Here is a 23,641-nt window from a genome sequence, read left to right on the forward strand (position 1 = left end):
GTCATATGAGGGTGAGGGTGAGTCACCTGCCAACCTGTGGGACCTGCTGAGCCAGCAGGATGGGAAGCCCCAAGCTGACAGATGTGGCCTCAGGGGACCAACACCCAGCGTGGGGTCCGCCCTGCCACCAGACTCCAGTAACCCCCAATCCTCCACTTCCACAGAAGGGCACCTCTATTCCTTTCAAATTCAAATTTCAATTTTATGTACATATATATATAATTTTTTATATATGTATCTGCTGCTGAACTGTCTGTCACTGTGCCTCAAAGGCTACCATCGAACTCCTGCCATACAGATGCCCCGTGGGAAAAACCAAGATGGTAGCAGAACCTACCATCTCTCCTCTCCTCTCCTCTTCCAAACCCAAGCCTTCTATCTATGCCCCTCCATGGAAACCCTCCCGTCGGTCATAAGTCACAGCTCTCGTTCCTCTTAGCTTGCATACACTTGAGCCAAGAGCCCCACTGTGGGCCCAGGCAGTTTCCTTACCCTCCCCCCTGTGTATTCCTGCTCGGGGTCTGTCCCTGAGACTGTGAGCTCCCTGAGGATGGAGGCGCAGTCCACAAACAGAGAACCAGGAGGCCAGAGCAGCCCAGGGGAGTGTATCACCCAACAAACGGAGGAAGCTGGTAAAGCCCACCTACCCTGGCTCCTCATAATCTGTTATCACCAATTCAAGTCCTGCTGGGTCTGAAGACTGTCCTTAAGCTCCTGCTGTATTCGAGGCATGTCTTCAAAATATGGTCCACTTTGGGTGCGCCTTAAGTTAAAAAACATCACTCTAGGTCTCACTATCTTCCTAGCCTGAAAATGTGACCTACGGGGGTTGAGATACAGCCTCGGAAGACTCCTGGGTTCAGATCCCAGCTCTGCTGCTTGCCGGGTATTGAATCTCTCGGGGCCTCAGCTACCTCCTCTACCTACATGACGTCACTGAACAAGGAGCTGCGAAGACATGAGTAGTAGCACACGGTTATACAGTTTCTCCATCTTAAAGGTGCCATTGATGTAAATAGGGGCGCCTGACTGCCTCAGTCGGTGGAACATGCCACTCTTGATCTTGGTGTGGTGAGTTCAAGCCCCACGCTGGGTGTAGTGATTATTTAAAAATAAAATCTTAAGGGGCGCCTGGGTGGCTCAGTCGGTTTAGCATCTGACTCTTGATTTGATTTCGGCCCAGGTCATGATCTCAGGGTCCTGGTATCGAGCCACCCCCATGTTGGCCTCCGTGCTCAGCAGGGAGTCTGCTTGAGATCCTCTCTCTCCCTCTGCCCCTCCCCCTGTTCATGCTCCTGTGCACTCTCTCTCTCAAATAAATAAGTAAACAAATCTTTAAAAAATAATAAATTATTAAAAATAAATCATTTATATAATTTAATTTTTAATAATGGCTGTGTTTAGTAAGCAGTTTGTAAAATTCCTGAAAACATACCAGTGGGCTCTTGTGAGCCTGTTGGGGCAGCTTCAGGACCTCTGCCTCTACTGTCCCCCACAGCCTCCCCAGTAAATACCAACTGGCCCTTCTAGACTTGCTCCGTTACCTCTGCCCTCACCTTCCTAGGCTGGATGTGAGGCGTCCTCTGGGTTCCCACAACCATGTGCCCTTCTCTCTTTCAGTGAAGACTAAGCTACCTCACTTATTTTCTGGCCTGTTTTCCCTCTAGGGGTGGGGAGGGAGGAATGAGCACAAGCACCAACAACCTTGTTCTCCTCTGAATCCCCAGGGCTTAGAAAATGTCTGGCCGATAGAAGGCACTCAATAAATACTCATGGAATGAAACAGGGAGGGTTTGAGGAGCCTTGCAGGGGGACACTGGGGGAAAGAGACAGGATTAGGGAAGTGGGGGTCTGAGCAGAGGGGCTTAATCCAGGGGCTCAGAATGTCAGGGAAGGCAGGGTGAGAATGTTTCCTAGTTGTCGTGGGAACTTTCAGGAGAGGATGTCTGATCAGGCTACTTGAATGCGAAAGCACCACTCTGCTCCCAAAAGGTCCAGGCTCCCTCATTTCTACCCCGCTCAGACCTAATTTCAGCTGAGTTTTCTCTTAGCTCTTAGGACTTCAGAAGTAACTTATAATGGAGACTCCGTGGTCTTCAGTGACCAGGTTAGGGGACACTTTGTCTTTGGTAGGCAAAGACCAAGAAGATTCTCCCTGTTTCACTGAGGAACAATTGAGATCCAGAGCTGGCAGGTGTCTGACCCAAGCACTAGATGTCTCAGGGCTTCCTCTTCAGCTGTGAATTCCCCAAACCCTGGCTAAGGGCTAGAGGCTACCTTGTTCCCCAGCTCCCTGCCTACTGACAAGACAGTCCTCTCTCCCATGGAGGGGCTGGGTAGTACAGCTTTCCCCTCCCTTCTGGGAAGCACCTTAATTAAAGAGGCACCTCATGCTCCCTGATCCACCATCACCTGCCCCTCCTACAGTCTAACCTGAATCCCTTCTGCTTTCATGACATCACCTTTTCTTCCCAGAAAGGGCCCTTGGCTCCCACCCTAGAAGTGACCTCACTAAATGGCTGTTCTCCACCCGTAGCCCCATGGCAGAGCCAGGGCCTAGCCCAACCCAGCTTGTGTCTCTGCAGTTCCTGAAGGCCATCACCAAGCAAGGACAGCCAGCCTGCTGGAGCCACCTCTCCCATCCTTGACCTTTGCCTGGGATACACCTCATCTATCCCCTCTCCACAACACATACACACACCCCATCCTGGAGCCCAGGTTCTACTGTCCACCTGTCCAGACTCGCCCGCCGTCCTGCTGACTGACACACCCAAACCAGCTAGTCCCCTGTGGTAGAATGTCTCACTCAGGTGAGAGAGAGGAACAGAAAGAGGGAGCCTGAGGGAGCAACTCCCTGTCATGCCCATGGCTGACATCCCTTTCTCAGCTTGGGAAATTCCATGAAGGACCCCAGGGCCCAGGTCACTAAAAGCCACAGTTTTATGAGTGAGCAAAGTGAAGCCCTAAGAAGGACTGTGGAGTGTGAGCCCTGAACGAGCTCAGGGCCTCAGCGGTGTTCGTAGCAGGGGCAGTGCTCGATCCAGGGTTGGACTCCATGCATAGTCCCCCATCCCTGCCTCCTTGCCTCAGACTCAGAGGGTCCCCCTGAGGAAGCTGGCTGCCAGAGGAGTCACAGAAGGGTCCCAACTCTGGTCGAGGACGACCTTGCTCAACAGAGTTTTGAGAGGTTGGACACCTCTGAAATCACTCCCAGCTCCGTGCTAAAGGGAGGAAAACAGACGGGTCACTCCATAATCAGGGTTTCTTGCCAGTGGCATTCTAACTGGGGACGGGGTGGAAACAGTACTGCCTGGGGACAAGCAGTAAGGGTGTATCAACAGCAGAGAATTTAAACACAGAATTTAAAACTGATTAAAAGTCATCCTGTTTCTTCTCATCACCATCAGTAGTAATTCTAAACAATGTCAGTAGTATAATACTTCTCCCCGATGGGGTGGACCACTCCCACTGCCCCCCTCCCACTGTTTCTAACTACAAATTCACCCCCGAATTCTGACCTATCGAATCCGCATTATTTCTTAGATCGTGAGACAATTTCACTTCCTTTGAGAATTTATGGGTCCTTTTAGGACATCTTTTTCTGAATGTCTACTTCTATGCGTATTAGAAATATTAGAAATATTAACAAATTCTTACAAGAGTACTTGATTTATTTGTTATTCATTCATTCATTAACAGCAGCCATGGAAGCCCTACCAAGGGGGAGGTGCCTGATGTGCGATGGAGAGCTGGTCACAGTTCCAGAGCTGGAGGGCTTACAAGGCACATAGGGAAGATGGTGAGTAAAATAAGAAGGTATGATGCAGAGATCAGAGGCAGTAAACACAGAAGCCTGTGGGAGTTGAGAGGAAGGGGACAGAACCTAGTTCAGGGTGGCATCAGGGAAGACTTCGTGGAGGAAGGGACATCCACTTTAACAGCTGAGTGGTGAGAAGGAGTTAGCCAGGCAAGGAAGTGTGGGGCAGAAAGGACTGTTTTCCCCAGGAGAAGAGACAACTCCTGCAAAGGCCCGGAGGGAGCCTGGGTAATGCCAACAGCGAACTTCTGTGTGGCAGGATAGGGTGGGAGCATGGTGATGACAGCGGTTTGCCCTGAGCCAGATCATGAACCGTCTTGTACTTGTTCCTGAGCATGATGGGGAGCCACTGACAGGCTGTGAACAGGGAAACAGCAGGGTGGATTAGAGTATTAGAAAGCCCAGCGTGCCCGTAGCTCAGAAGGCATGAATTTGGGTGGGAAGAGCAAGAGTGGAGCAGAGAAACTTGGTCAGGAGGCAGCTGCTTGAGGAAGGCAGGAAGCCGTGGCTGGAACCAAGAGAGTAGCATCAGGGATGGGAAAGGGTTTGGGCTGCTGTAAGGGTGCTGGGGAGTGATGGACTGTGGGAGTGCAGGAGCGGAAGGTGTGGGTGACTCTGGGTTTCTGGCTGGGCCGTGCCCTGCTCTGAACCAGGAACAAAGAGGAGGAGCAGGTTTAGTGCATAATCGGGTCTTATTTTCATTATTTCCGATAAGAATTGCTCAAATTCACATTGCTTCTTCAATGTGCTGTCACGTGTGTAAGGGTTTTTGGTTTTGCGGATCAAGGCTGCCCCCAAAACACTTCTTCTGTGTAAGAAGGGGTTACTCGGAAAAATTAAAATGAGAATTAGTGAGTGGCCCCCGACTGGCTCAGTCAATGGAGCATGCCACTCTTGATCTCGGGGTTGTGAGTTCAAGCCCCATGGTGGGGGTAGAGATTACTTAAAAATGAAATTTTTAAAAAAAGAAAAAGAAAGAAAATTAGTGAGAGATGTGGCCCAAAAAAGTACATTTCATTAACTCCATCACACTTTACCAGTCATTCTCTCATTCAGGCCTGCTACTGAGAAATAGACAAGAAGCCTGGCCTCCTAGGATTGACAATCTAGTAAATCAAAAAGTAATGCAGGGCTATAAAGTACTGACACTTTCACAGAAAACATTATTCTTGCCTCTTTGCTGTTGTTGTTGTTGTTGTTGTTGTTGTTAAAGATTTTATTTATTTATTTGAGAAACAGAGAGAGAGTGTGCGTGCACACATGGTGGGGAGGCAGGGAGGCTGAGAGAGTGGGAGAAGCGACTTCCTCCTGAGCAGGGAGCCCCCAGCCACTGGCTCAATACCAGGATCCTGAGATCACGACCTGAACCGAAGGCAGCCCTTATTATTTTTACAAGTGCATCGTTTTATTATCAAAGTGATAATGACCATCAAAGATAGGTGAAAACTACAAGAAATAAAAATAAATTGCTCACAATTCAGAAACCACACCACACCTAGTAATCCCTTTGCTCCTTTTCACGCTTTGATCTTTCTGAGTACTCTGTTGACATAACTGAAAACAGTTCTGTGTAAGCCTGTTCATATGATGCCCTTTTCACTGAATGCCATGATTATAGAATAATGAACTCTTCAGGACCATGATTTCAACGACTAAGAGTCAAACCGTACTTTATTTCATCTGTCTTTTCAACTTTTAAATTTTATATATTTTTTCATTCATAAATATATATTTGTATTTCAGTGTTTCAGTGGTACAGATAGCATTGCAATGAAGATCTCTGGGCAAAGGTTTTCTCTACATCTCCAATTATTTTCTCAGGGATGAAATAACTGGGACAGAGTCTGTAAGAAACATCCAGCTTTATTTTAACCCTTTATTATTTATCTCTTAAAACAATCAGTTTGGGGGCACCTGGATGGCACAGTTGGTTGAACAACCGTCCCTTGGTTTCAGTAAAGGTGTGATCTCAGGGTCATGTGACTAAGCCTCATGCTGGGCTCCACGCTCAGTGTGGAGTCTACTTAAGACTCTCCCTCCAGGGGCGCCTGGGTGGCACAGCCGCTAAGCGTCTGCCTTCGGCTCAGGGCGTGGTCCCGGCGTTGTGGGATCGAGCCCCACATCAGGCTCCTCTGCTATGAGCCTGCTTCTTCCTCTCCCACTCCCCCTGCTTGTGTTCCCTCTCTCGCTGGCTGTCTCTATCTCTGTCAAATAAATAAATAAAATCTTAAAAAAAAAAAAAAAAAAGACTCTCCCTCCGCCCCTCCCCTTCTCTCTCTCTCTCTCTCTCACACACACCAGTGAGGATCTACTTCTTGCTTTCCAGAGATGAGAAAGGATCTTCTTCAGGTACTCCCCTTCCCCCCTCACCTTAGCCCCCAGCTTCTTCCACCTCCCTCAGAGAGCAGAAACATGAAATCGAGAAGTGACCTTACAAGCTGCAATTCTCTTTGCCCTAATTACAAGGAAGTGTTTTTCCTTGTTCTGTGATTAACTGACTTTCTCTAAGTGTCCTCACTTTCTGATGAATAACTGGAAATGTGCTTCTCTGCTTGAACTTTGTCAAAAGAGCTTGTGCCAAAACAGCTAAAAGCCCTTGAAATGCCCAAAAGTAAATAAGTGAAAAGGGACACCAAAACATGACAGAGAATGAACGTTAATATATGTACAGCACTTACCACAGTGTCTGGCACGGTTAAGTACTCAATAAATAGTATTTCTTCACTCAACAGACATTCACTGAGCCCCTACCAGAAGCCAGGCACTGTGCCAGGCTCTGGGGACTGGCAGCGGCCTAGACAGACACGGTTCCTACCTTCCCAGAGCCTGTCCGGGGGCAAGATGGCCTTAAACACAGTATTATACAAATTAGCAGTTGATCATAAGTGTGCTATGTCATGGTACTGGGGGGCCATGACAGTGTATCATAAGGGGATAGGTAATAGTCTGAGGGGGCATCGGGGAATTCTAAAAATCAATTTAATAAATGGGGACTTGAGGTCCAGGCTGGTTGGAAGCAATGCCAGATGTCATGGGTGCAGGTAGAGAAGAGTCAGGGCTTCCTGGCCAGGCTTCCAACAGTGCTCTCGATACCCTGGGAGTAAGTGCTGGGCCCCCGGATCCAGCTACCCTAGGGGTGAAAGGAAGCAGGTGCCAGGGCAGTGTGCAGGGAAGTAGCGTGGAATCCCAGGTAGGGAAGCCCAGAGGAGGCCAGAGTCTGGAAAGGCCAGGGCAGAGGCTCCGAGGCACACACTTTGAGGATGTCTACACCAGAGGGAAAAGCCCGTCTGGGGACCTGGAAGAGGAGCTGGAGAGAAGGAGGATGTGGATGATAGCGACAGCGGGGAAGCAGAGATGAGCAGTGCTGGTGAAAAAACAGAGGGGACAGGGGGAGCCGATGACAGTCCAGAGGACTTACAGGTGGTGGGGACTGGGACAGGTGGTGAGGGGTATGGTGACAAAGGTGAGGAGGATGACAGGGACAGGTGGTGACATCACGGTGACAAGGGAGATGGGAGTGGAACTAGCCAGTGACAGAGTTGGGGTAGAGGCAGTTGATAAAGACAGGGTTGACTGAGAAAGCAGCAGGCTTGAGCACAGGGATGGGACAGGGATGGTGGCCTGCTGAAGAAGGTAACACAGTGATGGGAACTGGGTCAAGTGGCAGCATGGTTAAGAAAGGGCCAGTGGTTGTGACACAGGGATGATAGAGTGACAAATGAGTGACAAGGTCAGAGATGAGTGGTGACCATGAAGGTGACCCAGGGATGACAGGAAGGGTGAGTGGTGATGATGTCTTATGCTGGTGGCAAACTAGAGACACCCACTCCACTCCGTCCTCTGGGCCCATTTCAACATCAAAACTGTTTCCTAGGCCGCAGGTCCAATGACTCAGTACCACGCATCAGCCTGGCCCCAGATAAGATCTCCAGGCATAGCCAGTGCCAGAGGGGCTGGCTGGGTGCCCTTCCCGGCTACGTCCAGGCCCATCAAGGACCCAGGTATGGAACTTTAGAGTCATCTCTGTCTCCTCCCTGCTGGGTTCACATGCACACCAATCTGAGGTTCACCGAGAACTCCTAACCTTGCTCTCCTTGGAGAACACAGCTTTTGCCTCAAGTGCCCTACCCGGGGGTATTCCACCAGCATCTGCCACAGCTGACCCCATTAAAGTAGCTGGGTCTTCTAATGCTTTGTCATAGCTATTCCCTAGAAAAAGAGAGAGAAAGGAAGGTGGGCTTCAAGGGGGGGAGGTATCTGAATAATCGCATCCATTCATCCCACAAATATTTATTAAGCCCCTGCAGCATACCAGGGGCTAGCTTTTACAACCAGACCTGTGGTTCCCTGTCTCCATGAAGCTCAGTCTGGGGAATGGACACTTAAATGGCAGTCATCATCGAGAGAGTGCTACTCCCTTGTGATGAGGGGTGGGGTGGCGAGGGGGCTGCAAACTGCTTTCCAAAACCTGAGGAAAGTGGGTCCCCTTAAAGGAAATCTCAGCACCTGTGCTGGTGATGCTTTTGACATTTGCTCAGTTGAATACTTGAGCAAAACAAAACAAAATTTAGAGTATACCAAGGGGAGGAAAGTGATGAGGGGAGATAAGAAGCTAAAGAAAACCAGGGATATGGCCAGAGGCTCGGGTACTGAATAGGGTGAGGTGCCAGGACAAAGGCGCTACTGTGGAGAAGCCACAATGATTGCCAAAAACAAGGATGTCTAATATTCACCTTGAACGTGTTAGGTTTATGCAAAGCAAACTCTCTCCATCTACCCAAGCCTTCAGCACAGTTTGTTACCAACATAAAGACCTGCTGTGAGAAAGGGATTTCTCAAAAAGAGAGAGAAAGAAAGAAAGAAAGAAAGAAAGAAAGAAAGAAAGAAAGAAAGAAAGAAAGAAAGAAAGGGATTTCTCTCCCTTTTTTTCTTTCTTCCTCCTTCCCTTCCTCCCTTCCTTCCTCCCTTCCATCATCTGAATCTAAGACTGTTTAAGGAACCCCAGAAGAGAATCCCAGAATGCTAGAGCTGGAGAGGAAGTTAAGGATCAAATCATCTCATGGAACATTCCTGTTGATCCTGAAGGGGAAACTGAGGCAGGGTGGTGCTGGAACTTGCTCTGGGTCGAGAGCAATTTGGGGCTCTTGACACCCAGGCCTCCCACCACACTTCCCTGATCTGGTCACTGTGCATCTGGTCTCCATGGAACGCAGGGTCTGGTCCCAGCTGTCTCCTCCCTGCTTCCCTAGGATGGTGCTGCACAGGGGCTCAAAGGGAGCACTGAGCAAAAGCCTTTGGTTTCAGTTTCTCAGATTCTCCCTGACCAGTATCCCCTCTGACCAGGCCCTATCCACCCTTGCAACCTAAGCTCCAGCCACATTGAATTCCATCCATCTTTTCCAGAACACTTGATCTCCTGCCACCAGGCCTTTGGACAAGCTGTTACATCTCCCTGGAGTACCCACTTGGCTAACTCCTTCTCATCCTTCAGGTCTCACTATAGAGGTTCAGGGCTGGCTTTTTGTGCAGATGGCCTATGGGCTTTTTAAGGCTTGATGGGCATTAGAGAGGCCCCATACTTGATCTAATACTGTTGCTGTTTTGAAATTTTAAATAATTTTGTGGGGGGGTTGTTTTTTTATTTTTTTTTTTATTTTTTTTTTGAGAGAGAGAGAGAGTGTTCGTGTGCTCACACAAGTGGGGGGTGGGTAGGGCAGAAGAAGCGAATCTTAAGCAGGCTCCACACCCAGCACGGAGCCTGGCCCAGGATTCGATCTCACAACCCTGAGATCATGACCTGAGCCGAACCCCAGTCAGATGCTTAACTGAGCCACCCAGGTGCCCCTGAAATTCTAAGTAATTTTTTAATAAGAGGCTCTGCATTTTCATTTTGCACCCAGCCCCACAAATTACGTGGGCATTCCTATAGAGTTTGTTTTGGTAAAATGTCCCAATTCCAGATTTTCTTTGATCGATTGTATTTGATATCTCCTCCACCAGTTAGGCTTCCTGTTCTATGAGGACAGGAACCCTTTGGGAGGTTCTGATTCCCCCTTTCCCGACAGTCCTCAGCTTCTGTTTGGGAATCCATTTTGTTCAGATGGCCCTGATGGCCCCCTTGAGGCCAGAGGAGAAACATGTGACAGGCTAATCCAATCTGGACAGGCTATCGTCATGACTCAAGAGGTGGGCATGTGACCAACAGGGTCCAATAATGGGGAACCTTCTTTGCTGGGACTGTCGGGACAAAGATGCTCCCTCTTCCCTGCTGGAAGGCTTCCGATGAGGCTGACACCACGGAAGAAAGAGAGAAAGGACCTCGGTGCTGGGCAAAGCCTCACCTGAAGTTCTCCTCTGGTTTTTCAGTTATGTAAGCCAATGCACTTCCATCGTTGCCTAAGCCACTTTGAGTCAGAATTCCACTTTTTTTGTATCCAGACACTTCCTACCTGGTATCGTATGCATCTTGCTCATTATAGTACTCCCGGTACCACCTCAACCTGGCACAAAAAAGATCCTCAACAATTATTTGATGAAATAATAAACAAACAAATGAAACAAACCCAAGACCTCTGACAGAAACACCAGAGATACTACATTACACACGAGACGGTTCCGGGAGCCCTTCAGCCAAGTTTCTACTGGTCTCCCTGATCCTGCATACCTCCAGAGATTCCTACAGGTCCCCCCTTTCCTGGATAGGCTCAAATCTCTGGCACAGCGCAGAGCTTAGTCACTTTCTGTTCATCCCCTGGTAGATGGGTCTGCTGTGGTTTCTCTCTGCAGTTAGGTGTCTCTGGGTTTAGGGGGGCCTGGCTGGCTCAGTTGGTAGAGCATGTGACTCTTGATGTTGGGGCTGTGAGCTCAAGCCCTACATTAGGCGTAGAGCTTATTTAAAAAAAATAAATGAATAAAGCTTGTAAAAAAAAAAAAAAAAGCGGCAGCAGCTGTACTCTGAGACCAGGGACCCAGGCCTGGATTGGCCGTTGCCTTATCCAGCAGCTTTGTACACGTCACCTATACTTGAGTCATCTTGCAATGTACTAGCAACTAGCTCTCACAGCTATACTTAGCCTCCTGCTGTGTAGACTGGCAGTGAAGATGTGGACCCATTGACTTCAGAGAGTGAAATGGCCCTTGCTGTCTTGTTGCCTGGGATTCTGAACTTCTGTGAGACAGACAGGAAGCTCCACTAGTTAGAAACGGGGAGTTGTAGTCAATCCTGCTGTTCTCTAATTCAGCAGGTGTTTGTCAACAGCTACCGTGTGCCCCGCCTAGACACTAGGACTCTGTCACGTGCTTTAAACCTCTTGCCTCCTGATCCTTGGCTCTGAAAATCTGGGTTGTGACCCCAAAACCCAAAGGCTTCTGAACTCCACATCTGGACCAACCCCACATCCTGTGACCCCCATCTCTTCATCCCCTGTCTCTGCAGCACCCCCCCTCCAACACTTCCGGCCTGTTAGATGCATCCTTTGCCTTTGCTGCCCTCATCCACAGATGTGTGGCTTCTGGGGACCAATGAGTAGGAGTGTATTTGAGTGTGAGTGTTAGGTAAGTGTGTGTTTAAGAGTGAGTGAGCATGCATCACTGTGAGTGTGTGTAAGTGTAAGGACATGGAGTATAAGTGTGTGTCCATATGATTATGTGCATGCATGAGTACACATAGTGTATCTAAGTGTGTTTGAGCATCCGAGTGCATGGGTGAGTGTGAATCATTTCAGAGTATGAGTGTGCGTGCATGGGTATAGATGGGTTGAGCATGGAGTGTGTGTGGAGGTGTCAGTGAGTGAGTGAGGGTGTAAATGTGTTTGTGTGAGCACAAACACACACCCCTGTCTTCCCCAGTCACAGCAGGCACGCCTTCATGAGTACGTGGGCACACATGCACATCTAAGGGCCCAAAGTGGCTCGAGCTCAAACCCTTACTCCGATAAAGGAAAGATTTTGTCCACAGGCAGGGGTCACTCTCCCCTTTCCACCCCTGACTCCCTCCAACTAAAGGCTACCTCTACCAGGAAAGAACTCCCTCTGACCAGCAGCCTTCCTCCCGGGCTTAGGCCAGGCCACCTCCCCGCCCCCCCCCCCCAGCCCATTTCCGGCCAGGCCCTGGCAGTGACCCTGAGCAGAGAGGTAAAGGATGAGGGCGGTGGGCGGGACGTTCCAGGTGCCTCCTTGGCTATGAGGGGTGTCTCCGTGGAGACAAGAGGTGGACCATATCCAGATGATTATCGGGGCTCCCAGAGTTCTCTCTCCCTCACCCAGCCTCTCCCAGCCAGGCCTCCTTGGCTCTGAGAGCAGTGAGGAAGCCTGGCAAAGGCCCATCCCTAGTTGCAGACTTTGGGGAAAATGCAGAGGCTAGAGGATGGTGGGAATATACCAGAGCAAGAGATTGGAAAAGCTGGTCAAGGTGATTAAATCTGGTTTAAGGCTTTGTCCCCAGAGAGCTCTAGGGATGGGAAAGGCAACACTTACCCCTTCTCCACACCACACCATACCTCACTCTGACCTGAAGGCATAACCAAGGTGGTCAAGGGAAGGGACCCCCGCAAGGGATCAGGTGAGTCCGTTTATAACCTGCTCATAACCTCATCCCACCGGCAACCTTGGCCAGTGCCCTCCCCATTGGTCCCCCCCCGACCCCCACCCCTGGGCCTCCTGTGTTTTGACCATATGCAAGGATCCTTTCCCTGCTCCCAAAGCTGCTGGAACTCCCCGTGTGCTGGTAAGAGCTCGAAAAGGCCCCCAGCGTCATGCTAATTGTCCTGGTCTGCCCCATTCTTAAGGAACTGAAGCAAGCCCGCAGTGAGACCTGAGGAAGAACTTCCTGATAAGGCTGTGAGACAAGGCTAGAAAACACAGATTGGGATTTTGCTTCTCCCTGGGATTCAACCTCCCTGGGATTGACTCTCTCCCCTGATCCCAAATATACCACCTTCTGAACCCCTAATTCATCACTGCAACCACTCTCGACCCTTACCAGCTTCCTGAAGCCCCACAAGGTGGTGGAGAAGCCACCTTTCCCTTTCTCAGGAGCCTGAGTTTTCTGGAGAAGAGCCAGTGTGGGAAGGGGGCTCTGGCTGCCATCTCCCCTCACCCCAGTCTTCTCAGGGAAAGCTGGGTCCAAGTGAGTTGGGGGGACTGGGGCTAGACCTCCTGGCTGACTAAGGCCCCACAGAAGCGGCCAACAGCCTGGAGCTGGAAGAGGTGGCCTTGGAGAGTCAGGCATTTCACTCCAAGCCTGGCTTGGCTTCACACATTCCCTCCCCACAGTATACAGGGAGTTCACAAGGAAGTGTGATAATAATAGTACTAATAATATTATTCTATACTCTGTAGCACTTACTGCTGCATCAGGCATTGTTGTGTATCTATGTTAACTCACTTAATCCTCACCTTGTGCAGCCCAGTGAGGTACTGTTACTCTCCCCATTGTATAGATGAAGAAACTAAAGAGCCGAGAGGTAGACTCTGTCAGGGATCCAGCAGGAACAGTGTAGCCTCAGAGGGCTTCGCTGACATGAGCTTGTGAGTGGGACGAGGTACAGAGTCAGGGTCAGGGTCACAAGAACCAATAAGAACCTCAAGCTTGAGGACTAACAGCAGGCAGCCGAAGAGAGCAGTGTTACTAGGATGCAGTGAAAGCCCAGGAAAAGGCGTGAAGGCGCTGACCTCCCCCCACCCCACTCCACCCTCCCTGCCCTCTGATTTCCTGTCTGTGCCTCCTGCTTGCCAAAGCCAAAGGTAAGCCAGGGGCAAGAGGGCCCGGTGGGTGAAGGGGGGGTTGCACCCCATAGATACTAGCCTCCTGAGGCACGGAGCAGGCCAGGGATTGGATCTGGGGGAAATGGAGACCTCCACATGCCTAAGGTCCCACAGCTCCGAAGGCAGCTGATCTGGACCCAGAGCCTTGCTCCCGGAGCTGTTGCAAAGTGCTGTCTGGGAAAGGGCTGCAGGGAGCCAGACTGGGGACAGGAGACTGGATTCTAGTGCAGGCTGTGCTGCCCTGCTCTGTGATCCCGAGGGAGACTCCGGATCTCAGTTTCCTCTTCATGCCACTCTGGAACAGCCAAGGTACGCAGAACAGAAAGAGCCTCTCTTCCCACTGCCACTCTCTCCCTTACTCAAATAAACCTGGCACCGAAGGCTGAGGCCTCAGGCGTAGAGATGCTGAGTCCCTGAGGAGGCCACCCCCAGCTGCTGCCCACTTAGGACTCAGAGGTGTTCTGTGGTAAGCCCCCTTTAGTCTCCCTGAGGGCCCCAGTGACTCAGTCTCTCCTCCCTTTGCACTGCAGCTTTCCCTGGCCCACAACTCAGGGACCCACCCCAGGACAGCCTCCCTCCTCCCAGTGAGGATTTGCAGGGCCTGGCCTACGCTGGCACCTTCACAGACCCTTCCTTGGGAGATCAGGGGCAACTCCAGCCTCTGGGGTCTTTGTCTGGGGTGGGGTTGTCCCTCCTCTCCCCTTCCCACCCCACCTAACTCTACCCCACCCATGCTTCCCCAAGCCTCGGGGGAGCCCCACCCAGGTTTTCAGACAAAATCAAGGGGAAAGAGTTAGCAAGAAGGAGGGAGGTCATTACCAGAAATTAAGGAGGAGGCATGCCCTGGGGTAAGGCGAGCGGGACTGGGCTGGCAGGAGAGTCACTCCTAGGTACACCCACAGATGGGCTAAGGTACACGAGATGTTCACTTAGAGGCACAAAGAAAGATCCAGACACAAAGAGCCAGGCAGTGACAGGAACACAGAAAGGGGCAGCGATTTGGTTGGCCAGAGTCACAGACCCACAGACCCACAGAGACATAACAAGACATACTGAAAGCCAGCCACACCCAGAAATTCTGAGAAATGCACACTCGCATGTGTGCACACACACAGGCAGGCACACAAGGAAACAGGAACCAAGCTCAGGTTTCAGGGAGGCTGATTTCAATCCAAACAAGTTAGAACTTTAAAGAAATATGGGTGACTCCAAAGTGAGCTGTGGAGAGGACTCGACAGGGGAGGACAGAGCTGAGGTGTGGGATCTATCTACCCTCCCACATAGCGATTCCCCCTCCAAGCCCATCCTGGAGAGTGGATTAAGATACTTTCCTAAAGGAGATGGAGATATTGCTTTCCAGAACTTGTTATCAGCTAGAACTACTAAGGAGAGGCGGAACCTGGACATGAGTGGGGAAGTGGGAAGCTTCCCTCCTGCCCCTGGAGGGGTCACACACTGCTGCTTGGTTCACGTCCCTACCAAACCCTGCCCTGAATTCCTGCTCTGGGCCCGGCCAGGCTGACCTTGTCTCATGTGGTCGGGTCTGGCCCTCCATCTAACACGTTCCTTGGGTTGCCTGCTCCTCTGCCCTCTACACCTATGCATGTGACCTCCTGTGTTTCCCTTCGATCCCTCCCGATCGCTCTCAGAAAGCCTCCTCAAGTCAGGGCACAGCAAGTCATCACCCCCATTCCTCCTCCCCCCTCTCAGGAAATTCAGAATCCATGGCAGAATCCATGGCAGGAATCTGAGGCGGAAGAGGATGTTGAATTCAATGACCTTTAAAAAACAGCCTTCAGCACCTCTCCACCACCGCCACCCCCTCCTTCCCAATTCTGCAGGAAAAATCATAAGGTGACATTTATTGACTATTTACTATCCGCCGGTCACTCTGCTAAGTTCTTTTCATGAATTATCTTCCACTACCTCCTCCTCTCAATATCTCCCAATTCACAGGAAACCGAGGTTCGGGAAAGAAAAATGACCACCCCAAATCCACACAACTAGAGAGAAGCCAAGCTGGGGCTGGAATCCAGGTTTGACCACTCTTTAACCACTGCACCAAAAGGCCTCCCAGCACCCTCTGGGCTGACTGGTCAGGATCAGCTGCAGGATTTGAGAAGGCATGGGGCATGCTGGGCAGGACGGCAGGGTAGGGGTACCTGAGGCAGGACTGGTGCAGCTGGAATGAAATTCTGAAACCACATTCCCCTCCCAAGGGTGGCCCTTCCTCCCCCAGGGCCTGGGAAGGGGACACTCCCTCTGGCTCTGGTCTCTCCAACATTCCAGACACACCTCTTGGGAGCTGGGGACAAGGAGGGGTTTGGAGACCTGCAATGGAACTGCCTTCTCCCATCGCCACTACCCCCAGAGTCCTGGCTGTGTGGCCCTGCATTTGCCACCCACCCTCTCTGGGCCGGGTCCCCTCATCTATGAAGGAGCTGGGGAGCACCAGCTTAATCTCTGAAGACCACATTTCTCCTGCCATACCCAAAGATCCGCTGGCTGCCAGGGGGTTAACTCTGCAGGAGGGCTAAGCGTGGGGCCCGCCTTCCCTTTTATTCCCAGTGAAACTTGAAGAGGTCTGGTAAGGAGGTAGGAAAGGAGAAGGTGAGAAGGGGCACGGGATTTCCTGACAGAGCTTCCAGGGCTCAGGTGTGCCTCCCTGGGGGCAGTCAGGACACCAGCGTCAGTGGGTCCCACCCCAGCCTTCTGGGCAGCAGAGGTGTCAGACTGAAGCACTGGGCAGAAGGGGAGGTGGGGAGGAATGTAGCTGTGGTCCCTGAGTTCAGACAACTGACTGCAGAAAATGGTGGAAGAGTGGGGAAGAGCAGGGATGACTTTCTAGAGGAGACACTCGAGCAGACCAGGAGGATTTCAGGAGTGAGCACTTTGTAGCAAAGGTCCAAAGGGAGAAAGGCACAGAGGGCACAGAGGAGTATGGGGGCGATGGAGCATTGTGAGGGGATAGGTAGGGACCGTGGGCCAGGTAGTGGGGGCACTAAATGCAGGAGGGAGGGTTTGGGGTTATGTCTGGATAGCGAGCCGTGGAAAGACTCCCACTTCCAACAGTGGTGTCAGAAAGATCCCTCTGACTGCGGCTGTATAGTCTGGCTGGGGCAAGCCTGGAGCCAGGGAGGCCGCTAAGGGGGCTGTGGCCAAGGTCTGGGTGGAGGTGCTAAGAGCCTAGACACCGGCAAGCTCTGGAAGAGTGTAACAGGTCCCTCACCTGACTGGTCTCCTCCAGCAACAGGAAGCTCACTACCTCCTGAATAGCCCTCCCCTTTGGCCAGCTCTACCCGAGAGAGCGTTTTTCTGTAGGCCAGGTTCAAGCCTGCCTTCCGGGGATGATGAGTGGGTGCAGGGGTCGGGAAGGAGATGCCATTCAGTGTGCAAGAGGAAGGAAGCTTGCGGGAAAGTGTGGGGCCGCCGAGTTCAAGCTGAGAAGCTTGGTGAAGAGGCTCTGTGACCTGTCGGTGGGACTGACCCCTGCCCCCCCACCGCGCCAGCAGGGCCCAAGTACTAGCCCTAGGGTGCCCCAGCCAGGTGAGACGCCAGCTGGGCACCCTGGCTGGCATTTGTGTCTGGACGCAGTGAAGCTCCTCAGCTGCCCCAGAACAGCAGAGCAAGCTGAGAGGAATTCGCACAACTGGCAGTTTTAGGCACACATTTTATTGTTGGGTTTTTTTTTTTATAAAAGGCAAAAGAGTACATTTTTCGGGTGGACGATTAAAGGAGTGAAGACCCTATTTTAAGTAGTCTCCCAACCCTCATCCCTAAATCTGTAACATCTGCTATAGTTAAAAAAAAAAAAAAAAAAAAAAGCAAGCATGAAACTTACGACCTGGACTTCACCCCACCACCCCTCACGCCTCCATTAGGACAGAAATACGTTCTCTGTTCCTACTTACATACAGCCAGAGCTCCACACCTGGGCTGTGGCCTCCTCCTCCCCTCCCTACCCCCTTTTTACCACCCTACCTGCCCCAAAGCCTCAAGAAGCCCCCTGCTTAGAAAACGGGCACATACACACACATACTCAGAAACACGTATGTCTGGACCCTTCTCCGCATGGAGCCCCTGAAACATGCGGACCCCTCGCACTTTCCTCACTCACAGATGGGACACACCACAGATGGACCCTCCCCTTCCTCTGGGCTGCCCCCACCCCCCCACAGCTAGAATCCTTTCCACTTGGTCTCTGGCCCTGAGTATCTTGGAAACCATACACACGCACACACATGTACACACATGCTCACACACCCACTGCTCATTCTCTTTTTTGGGGAAACAAAGGGTATGTTGGCCCTACTCCCTGTCCCACCACAGATTAAAGACAGTGTCCTAAGGTCCTATTTGGGGAGGGTCTTGGGGAGAATCCCCAAGGGGGCTGTCCACTGGAGTGGGAGTAGACAAGGAGCTTCTCAGTCTGGGAGGGGGCCATGAAGGCTTCTAGGGAGCAGCCCCTGCACAGTCTGTGGATGCTCAGGGAGGGGGCAGGGAGGGGGCCCCTGCCCACTCAGATCTGCTCCTTGTGCTTCACATGGGCCAGCTTCACATTCTCCTGCTCGTTGGAGGGTGGCGGCTGCTCCAGGTGGCAGCCGATCATGAGCTGGTACACGAAGACACCCGCAATGGAGCCCAGGAGCGGAGAGACGATGGGAACCCACCACCAGTGGTGGCCGGTCCTGGGGACAGACAGATGTGGTCAGAGGTGGGTGCGGCAGCAGAGGGGAGTCAGGCTAGGGCAGGCGGGTGGGGGCTGCACTCACGTGAAGACTTCGGAGCCCCAGCCAGCAATGGCGGTGAAAAGGCGGGGACCGAAGTCCCGGGCGGGATTGACGGCGTAGCCAGAGTTGAAACCCATGGAGGTGCCGATAACCAAGACCACCAGGCCCACAGTGAAGGCCTCCAGGCCTCGGGGGACGGGGTTGTTGTAGGGGTCAACAATGGCCAGCACACACACGATGAGGGAGGCGGTGCCAATGAACTGGGGAGTGGGGAGGACAGGATGAGGAGCTGCTCCTATGCCACCCTCTGGTCCCTCCTCTGTCCTCGGCTCCTGGAGTCTTACCATTTCCCATGTTCAGCTCTTTCCAGCAGTAGTGCTAGAATGTGAGTGTGCATAAAGGATCCTCTGCGGAACTGGCTAAATATGCCAATTCCTGTTTTGTAAGTATCTGCCACCATGATTCTGATGCAGGAGTCCCCACACATTGAGAAACACTGCTATAAACAAGGAGTCCTATCCCCCAGTCACCCATGAGCAGCTGAGCAGCTTGGTCCTCCTCCCTGTGTTCCCTTCATGATTCCCTGGCCCATACCTGGTCGAAGAATCCATTGACCATGTCCAAGTGTCCAGAGGGGTAGGTGGCAAAGATGCCCGCTGTGCCATTGGGGCCCGAGACTACAAGCTCATTCTTGGCAAAGGCCCAGATTGCATCTGGTGACAGATCAGACCCAGAGTGGGTGAGGGCAGAAGCCGACCCGCTCTCCTATCTCAGGCTGGGCCCACCCTCCTGGGGGATCACAGGGGAGTACATCACTGCTGTATTACTCAGGAGTCTTTGGAGGGGCAGGGGGGTTGGAGGGTGGACAGCCTGAGACTCTTTAGTTGCCCAACTTGTTTCTTTCCCCTTACGCCCCCCACCTTGGGCCCATGAGTGAATGAGTGAGTCATGAGCCTGGGGCTTGGGCAGGCCCCAGCTGTCTGTCATCAAAAGGCCTGGTACCAACAGGTCCCAAGCAGAGGAGGGAGGTAGCGGAGGATGGCAGGGTGGGGAATGCTCACCATAATACAGCCCAAAAACAATCCCAGCACCCAAGAAGGCTCCCAGCGTCTGAGCCAAGGCGTAGACGGGCAGCTTGATCCAGGGCTCCCGCGCCAAGAAACACAGGGCAAAGGTCACAGCAGGGTTCAGGTGGGCCCCTGGGCAGAGGGGAGATGGGACCTATTAGTCACTGTAGCTTGCCACGGTGACCCCTAAGCTCCATGCTCCCCTTCTCTGGCCGTCATATGCAGAGGTGCAGAGAAGGGTTTCTTGTACCAGATGGTGGGTTGGACTATGTAACAGGCCAACTCTGATAATCGGATGCCAAGGTGAGAGTCAAAGGTTCAAAGTGTCAAGTTCCTTCTCCATTCTCCTCTTCCAAAGGCTCAAAAAAGCTGAGGCCACAGCTATGCCTTGCCCTTGGGAATGTCCCCCATCACCCCATTCCCCAGTTGGGCGCCTTGTAGGAATGCCGTTTGAGGGTAATGACCGAGGGTGGAGCACGGCCTTACCAGAGACCTGGCCAGCCACAAGGATGCCCAGGGTGACAGCGAAGCCGAAGGCTAGGTTGATGGTGAGGAAACCACCATGGGTGCCCCGGCTGAGCACCACCTGGGCCACGGAGCCACATCCAAACATCTGTATCAGGAAACAGAACAGGCAGGAAGAGTGAGGCCCAGCAACTCTCTCACTCCAGAGGGAAGGGGTGAATCCAGCAACCTCCACCTGCTGTCATCTGGAGGACAGGGAAGCCCTTCCTGGGAGGAATCCAATCCACACCCCTTCTACGGCAACAGTACCCCGCAGAATAAGCAGACTTGCCCCCCCACCCACAATGCCCAAACTTTAATTTAACAGGGCCCTCTGGAAGGGACTGGAAGCAGAGTCTACAACTGGGAGCCCAAAAGATGGCTGGCCCATCTTCTCTGATTTTTCTGGAATCTCAGTAGGAGTGGGGTACAGGGGAGCAGCTTTCATCACCCAAGCACAGTTTCTCCTGCAGCCCTTCAGGCCCGGCCCATAAAGTCGGAAGGCTCTCACTCATCCCCCACCTGCACTTGCCTCCTCCCGCCTCCAAAAGAAGAGCTTTGTGGTTGGCAGGGGGAGGGTGGCGCAGGGCACCACCAGAAATAGGGAGGAGGCCAGAAGTTAGGCTGAGTCCACTTCTGCTGAATCTGAAATGTCAGAGCCCCTCCCTGCCCCTGTCCCGTTCCTGTCCCAGAGCCTCCTCTCTTCACCCACTCTGACCTCTCGGCCCTCAGGGGTCCAGGTTCCCTACTCATATGTGGAGGTCCTAAAGACAATGATCTGAGTGGCCCCTCTCACTAACCGCAGCAGGGCAGTGGGAGTGGAGAGACTGGTTCTGAGGTTTCTGCCGGTGATGGGGGGATTCAAGAGGACGAAGGTCCCTGATGTCCCCCCAAGTATAGAACATCCTGTTCCTCGTATTTAAATGTAAAAATGCTTCTATTCCAGCCATAAAGACCTACTGCCCTGAGCCTCCAGAGTGTTCCCTAAAGCTGCTCACTGCAGCCCCTTCCCTGGGTTTCCTCTTCTACCTCCCCATAACTGGCAGTTTTACGCCTAGCCAGCGGGCAGTCCCCAGACTTATGCTAAGGGCCCTTGTCCATTTGGATGGGTCAGTGTCCTATTGGACTGGGTTGTTAAGCATTTTGATTATCATCCCTCAAAAGAATAAAAGATAGTGGGGAAGCCAGCGGCAGTGATGCAGGGCAAAGGTGTGTAGGCAGGTGAGAGCAAAGATCAGAGACTGTGAGCATGTGGGGGTGGGGGAAGGCACATGGGGGTCCAGGGCACCCTGCCTGGTTTGGCAGGCCCTGGCCTCAGCTTTTTCCTGCCTGAGGCCCAAACCTGGCTTCATCCCAGGAGACCTTGGAGGGAAAAGCTGTCAGAGCCAGTTCCACCACCTTGGGGCTAATCTTCCTCTTCCTCCCCCTCCTTCTCCCCCACTCCCCGCCTTGCTAGGTACCCCAGAGAAAGGGGATCCCCTCACCCCAAGGCCAGCCCTGATCCTGCCACCACAGGCTCTGGGTTCCGGGCCCACAGAGGTATGCAGGCAAGCCCTCACCCAGCACGCAAGGGTCTCCCAGGCCCAGGCCCTCCTCTCCAGACCGCCCTTGAGGTTCTGCTTTTCACTGCCACCAGATGCCTTACCCGCACCCGAGCCTGAGCCTGAACCTGAAAGCCTTCACAGAAGTAACACCCTCCTTTTGTGGTTGAGGATAAGCCAAATGATCCTGGGGCTCAGTGTAAGGCCTGACTGCTCCTTTGTGGGAGAGGCTAACCTAGATGTGACAGGGGTTAGGGAGGCCCTTCTGTGAATGTGGAAGACAATGCTCTCGGACAGGGGACTGGACCATCAATCAGATGGGGGGGGGGAGACACAAAACTCTGGGACAGAAGGGTGAAAAGCACCTGCCCCTCTTCCCGTCTTGGAACAGGGAGAGAAGGGATGGGGATGACAGGTAGGGTCACTAGTCTTATAAGGGGCTGTGGATAAAGTGCCCCCCACCCCGGCTTCTCCCTTGCTGTTCCTGGAAGGCAAAGGTGAGTCTAAGACCTCTCCTCACCGTGGAGCCTGCTTTACCACCGCCACCCATTTGGGGCACCCCAGCCCTACCTACTTGCCTCTAAGTATGGCTTCTTAGTCCACAGGGGGCTGGCTGGTCTGCATTACCTACAGTTGGAGCTGGGGCGGGAATGGAATAACCCATTCACCACAATGAAGCAACTGAACCCAGAAGTAAGCCGGGAGAAAACAGGTGTAACCACATGAGGGGCTGAAAATCAGAGAGTAGGTGGGACAGGAAATGGAGACTGCAAGTAGTGTGTCTGTCAGACCCAAGAAATACAAACAAAGTCACCCAGGAACAACCTAGGAACAAAACTGGCGTAACCAGGGAGTCAGTGGACTGGGGAGTAGCCCAGGCAGTAGAAGCAGCCTGCTCAGAACAGCCACAAACTAACTCAGAGGTTGAGTTAGAGGCTGGGGAGTAACTCAGAGTGCTTGGGCACAGAGGATGATGGCATCTGTCTGCGTGACTGACAGGGCTTGGGAGCCACTCAGCACAAGAGGAGTGACTTTAGTGACACCAAGTCCTCTGTGCCCAGGGCCCAGCTGCCTTCCACAGCCTCCGTATCTTCAGGATCCAACTTTCTCCCAGCTCTGCTGTTTGCACCTGTGTGGCCTCCGCCCTCTGCCCCCACCCGTGGCACACTGTCCTCACATCACGGGAACTTTTGGACTTTCTGAAGCTTAATTATTCATTAGGGGCCAGATATCCAGGACCCAAATAATCTAATAGGGGCCCATTTGTCAATGTCTCCGCTGCCTCCCAGAGCTGGGACTCCTGGAACCTGGGGAGGTGAAAGCCTGGAGAAGACCCTAGAGGTCTCAGTCTGCAGGGGTGACCACTGCCCCTAGCCTGTGGGCTGGGGCCCGGTAAAAGGGTAACCGATCAGAGCTGTCAGTGGGAGTAACTGCTGGCATTCTGGCAGGAGTCAGAGCTGTCATGGATGGGGTGCGAGCTAGGGGGTGAGACCAGTCTGGAATGGGGGGGAGCAGACCTGGGAGAGGGGTCGGGACTGCCTTGAAAAAGAGCCCCTCCAGCAGAGGGGTCGGGGGATGCGGGGGCTGGAGAGAGAAGGGCTTCTCCGGGTCCCTTCCACTCACCACGAGGATGAGGGTCCCAAGGCACTCAGCCAGAGCCTGGCGAAGCAGCCGGTAACGGATGTGGAGCATCTCCCCGCAGCGGGACACCAGCTCCTTCTGTCGACCCATGGCGGGAGCGGCGGCGGCGGTGGCGGGCGTGCGGGCGGGACGGGGCGCGAGCGCGGCGGGCCGGCAGCGGTGGCCCCGAGCGCCGGGTGGCGCCCTTTATACGAGCGGGAGGCACGCGCCCCGCCCGGCCCGCAGCCCCGCCCGCCGAGCCCCGAGCCCGCCCGAGGTGTGGGCAGCCGCCCCCCCGCAGCTTGCCGGGGGAGGCCGGTGGGGACGCTGGGCTGGGGGAAGCGGGTGGGGAAGGGAGGGGGCGGCGGCGGCTGTGAGGAGCTTCAGGGGTGAGGTTCGCTCCGTGGGGGCACTTAGGGGAGGAGGGGATTGCGCGGGTCTGAGAGGCAATGGTGCGGGCACGCGGGTGCGGGACCGTGGCTGCGGAGAGTGAAGCCGCCACTAGAGACCTCCTCGGGCCGCTCAGTGCGCCCTGCCGTCATCCACACGACGGTGCCCAGCGGTGAGAGAGACAGGTCAGAAAGGAAGGGACCGGCC

General features: G+C 53.1%; 1 protein-coding gene and 1 long non-coding RNA gene across 4 annotated transcripts in view; one reads left to right on the plus strand and one right to left on the minus strand.

Moving 5' to 3' along the window:
• LOC113260524 (uncharacterized) overlaps window positions 1–17,406 on the plus strand; it is a 44,368-nt gene extending 26,962 nt beyond the window's left edge. For 2 of the 3 annotated variants that reach the window (XR_008959898.1, XR_008959899.1), the window contains exons 5-8: window positions 3,700–3,799; window positions 7,692–7,818; window positions 15,293–15,436; window positions 15,539–17,406. This is a non-coding gene — a long non-coding RNA (uncharacterized LOC113260524). Of the gene's footprint in view, window positions 1–3,699; window positions 3,800–7,691; window positions 7,819–9,220; window positions 10,380–15,292; window positions 15,437–15,538 lie in introns of those variants that run through there. The other variant, XR_003317978.4, reaches the window with a different exon arrangement.
• AQP3 (aquaporin 3 (Gill blood group)) lies at window positions 17,239–23,226 on the minus strand. The gene is made up of 6 exons (XM_026506373.4): window positions 23,048–23,226; window positions 19,866–19,992; window positions 19,374–19,511; window positions 18,907–19,025; window positions 18,355–18,572; window positions 17,239–18,270 (listed from the first exon to the last, which is right to left on the minus strand). The coding sequence occupies exons 1-6, from the start codon at window positions 23,153–23,155 to the stop codon at window positions 18,102–18,104; spliced, it is 879 nt and encodes a 292-aa protein (XP_026362158.1). The 5' UTR covers window positions 23,156–23,226; the 3' UTR covers window positions 17,239–18,101.
• Between the last annotated feature and the right edge of the window lie 415 nt (window positions 23,227–23,641).

The sequence above is a fragment of the Ursus arctos genome, unplaced genomic scaffold (assembly GCF_023065955.2).
Source record: "Ursus arctos isolate Adak ecotype North America unplaced genomic scaffold, UrsArc2.0 scaffold_18, whole genome shotgun sequence".
Classification (NCBI taxonomy): Eukaryota; Metazoa; Chordata; class Mammalia; order Carnivora; family Ursidae; genus Ursus; species Ursus arctos.

Bases quoted from the DNA above. Each gene is read 5' to 3' on its own strand.
- AQP3 (XM_026506373.4), bottom strand. From the start codon at position 23,155: ATGGGTCGACAGAAGGAGCTGGTGTCCCGCTGCGGGGAGATGCTCCAC. The intron at 19,993-23,047 runs GTGAGTGGAAGG...TTCCTGATACAG, and splicing joins TTGGGACCCTCATCCTCGTG to ATGTTTGGATGTGGCTCCGT. The intron at 18,271-18,354 runs GTGAGTGCAGCC...GTCTGTCCCCAG, and splicing joins TGGGGCTCCGAAGTCTTCAC to GACCGGCCACCACTGGTGGT.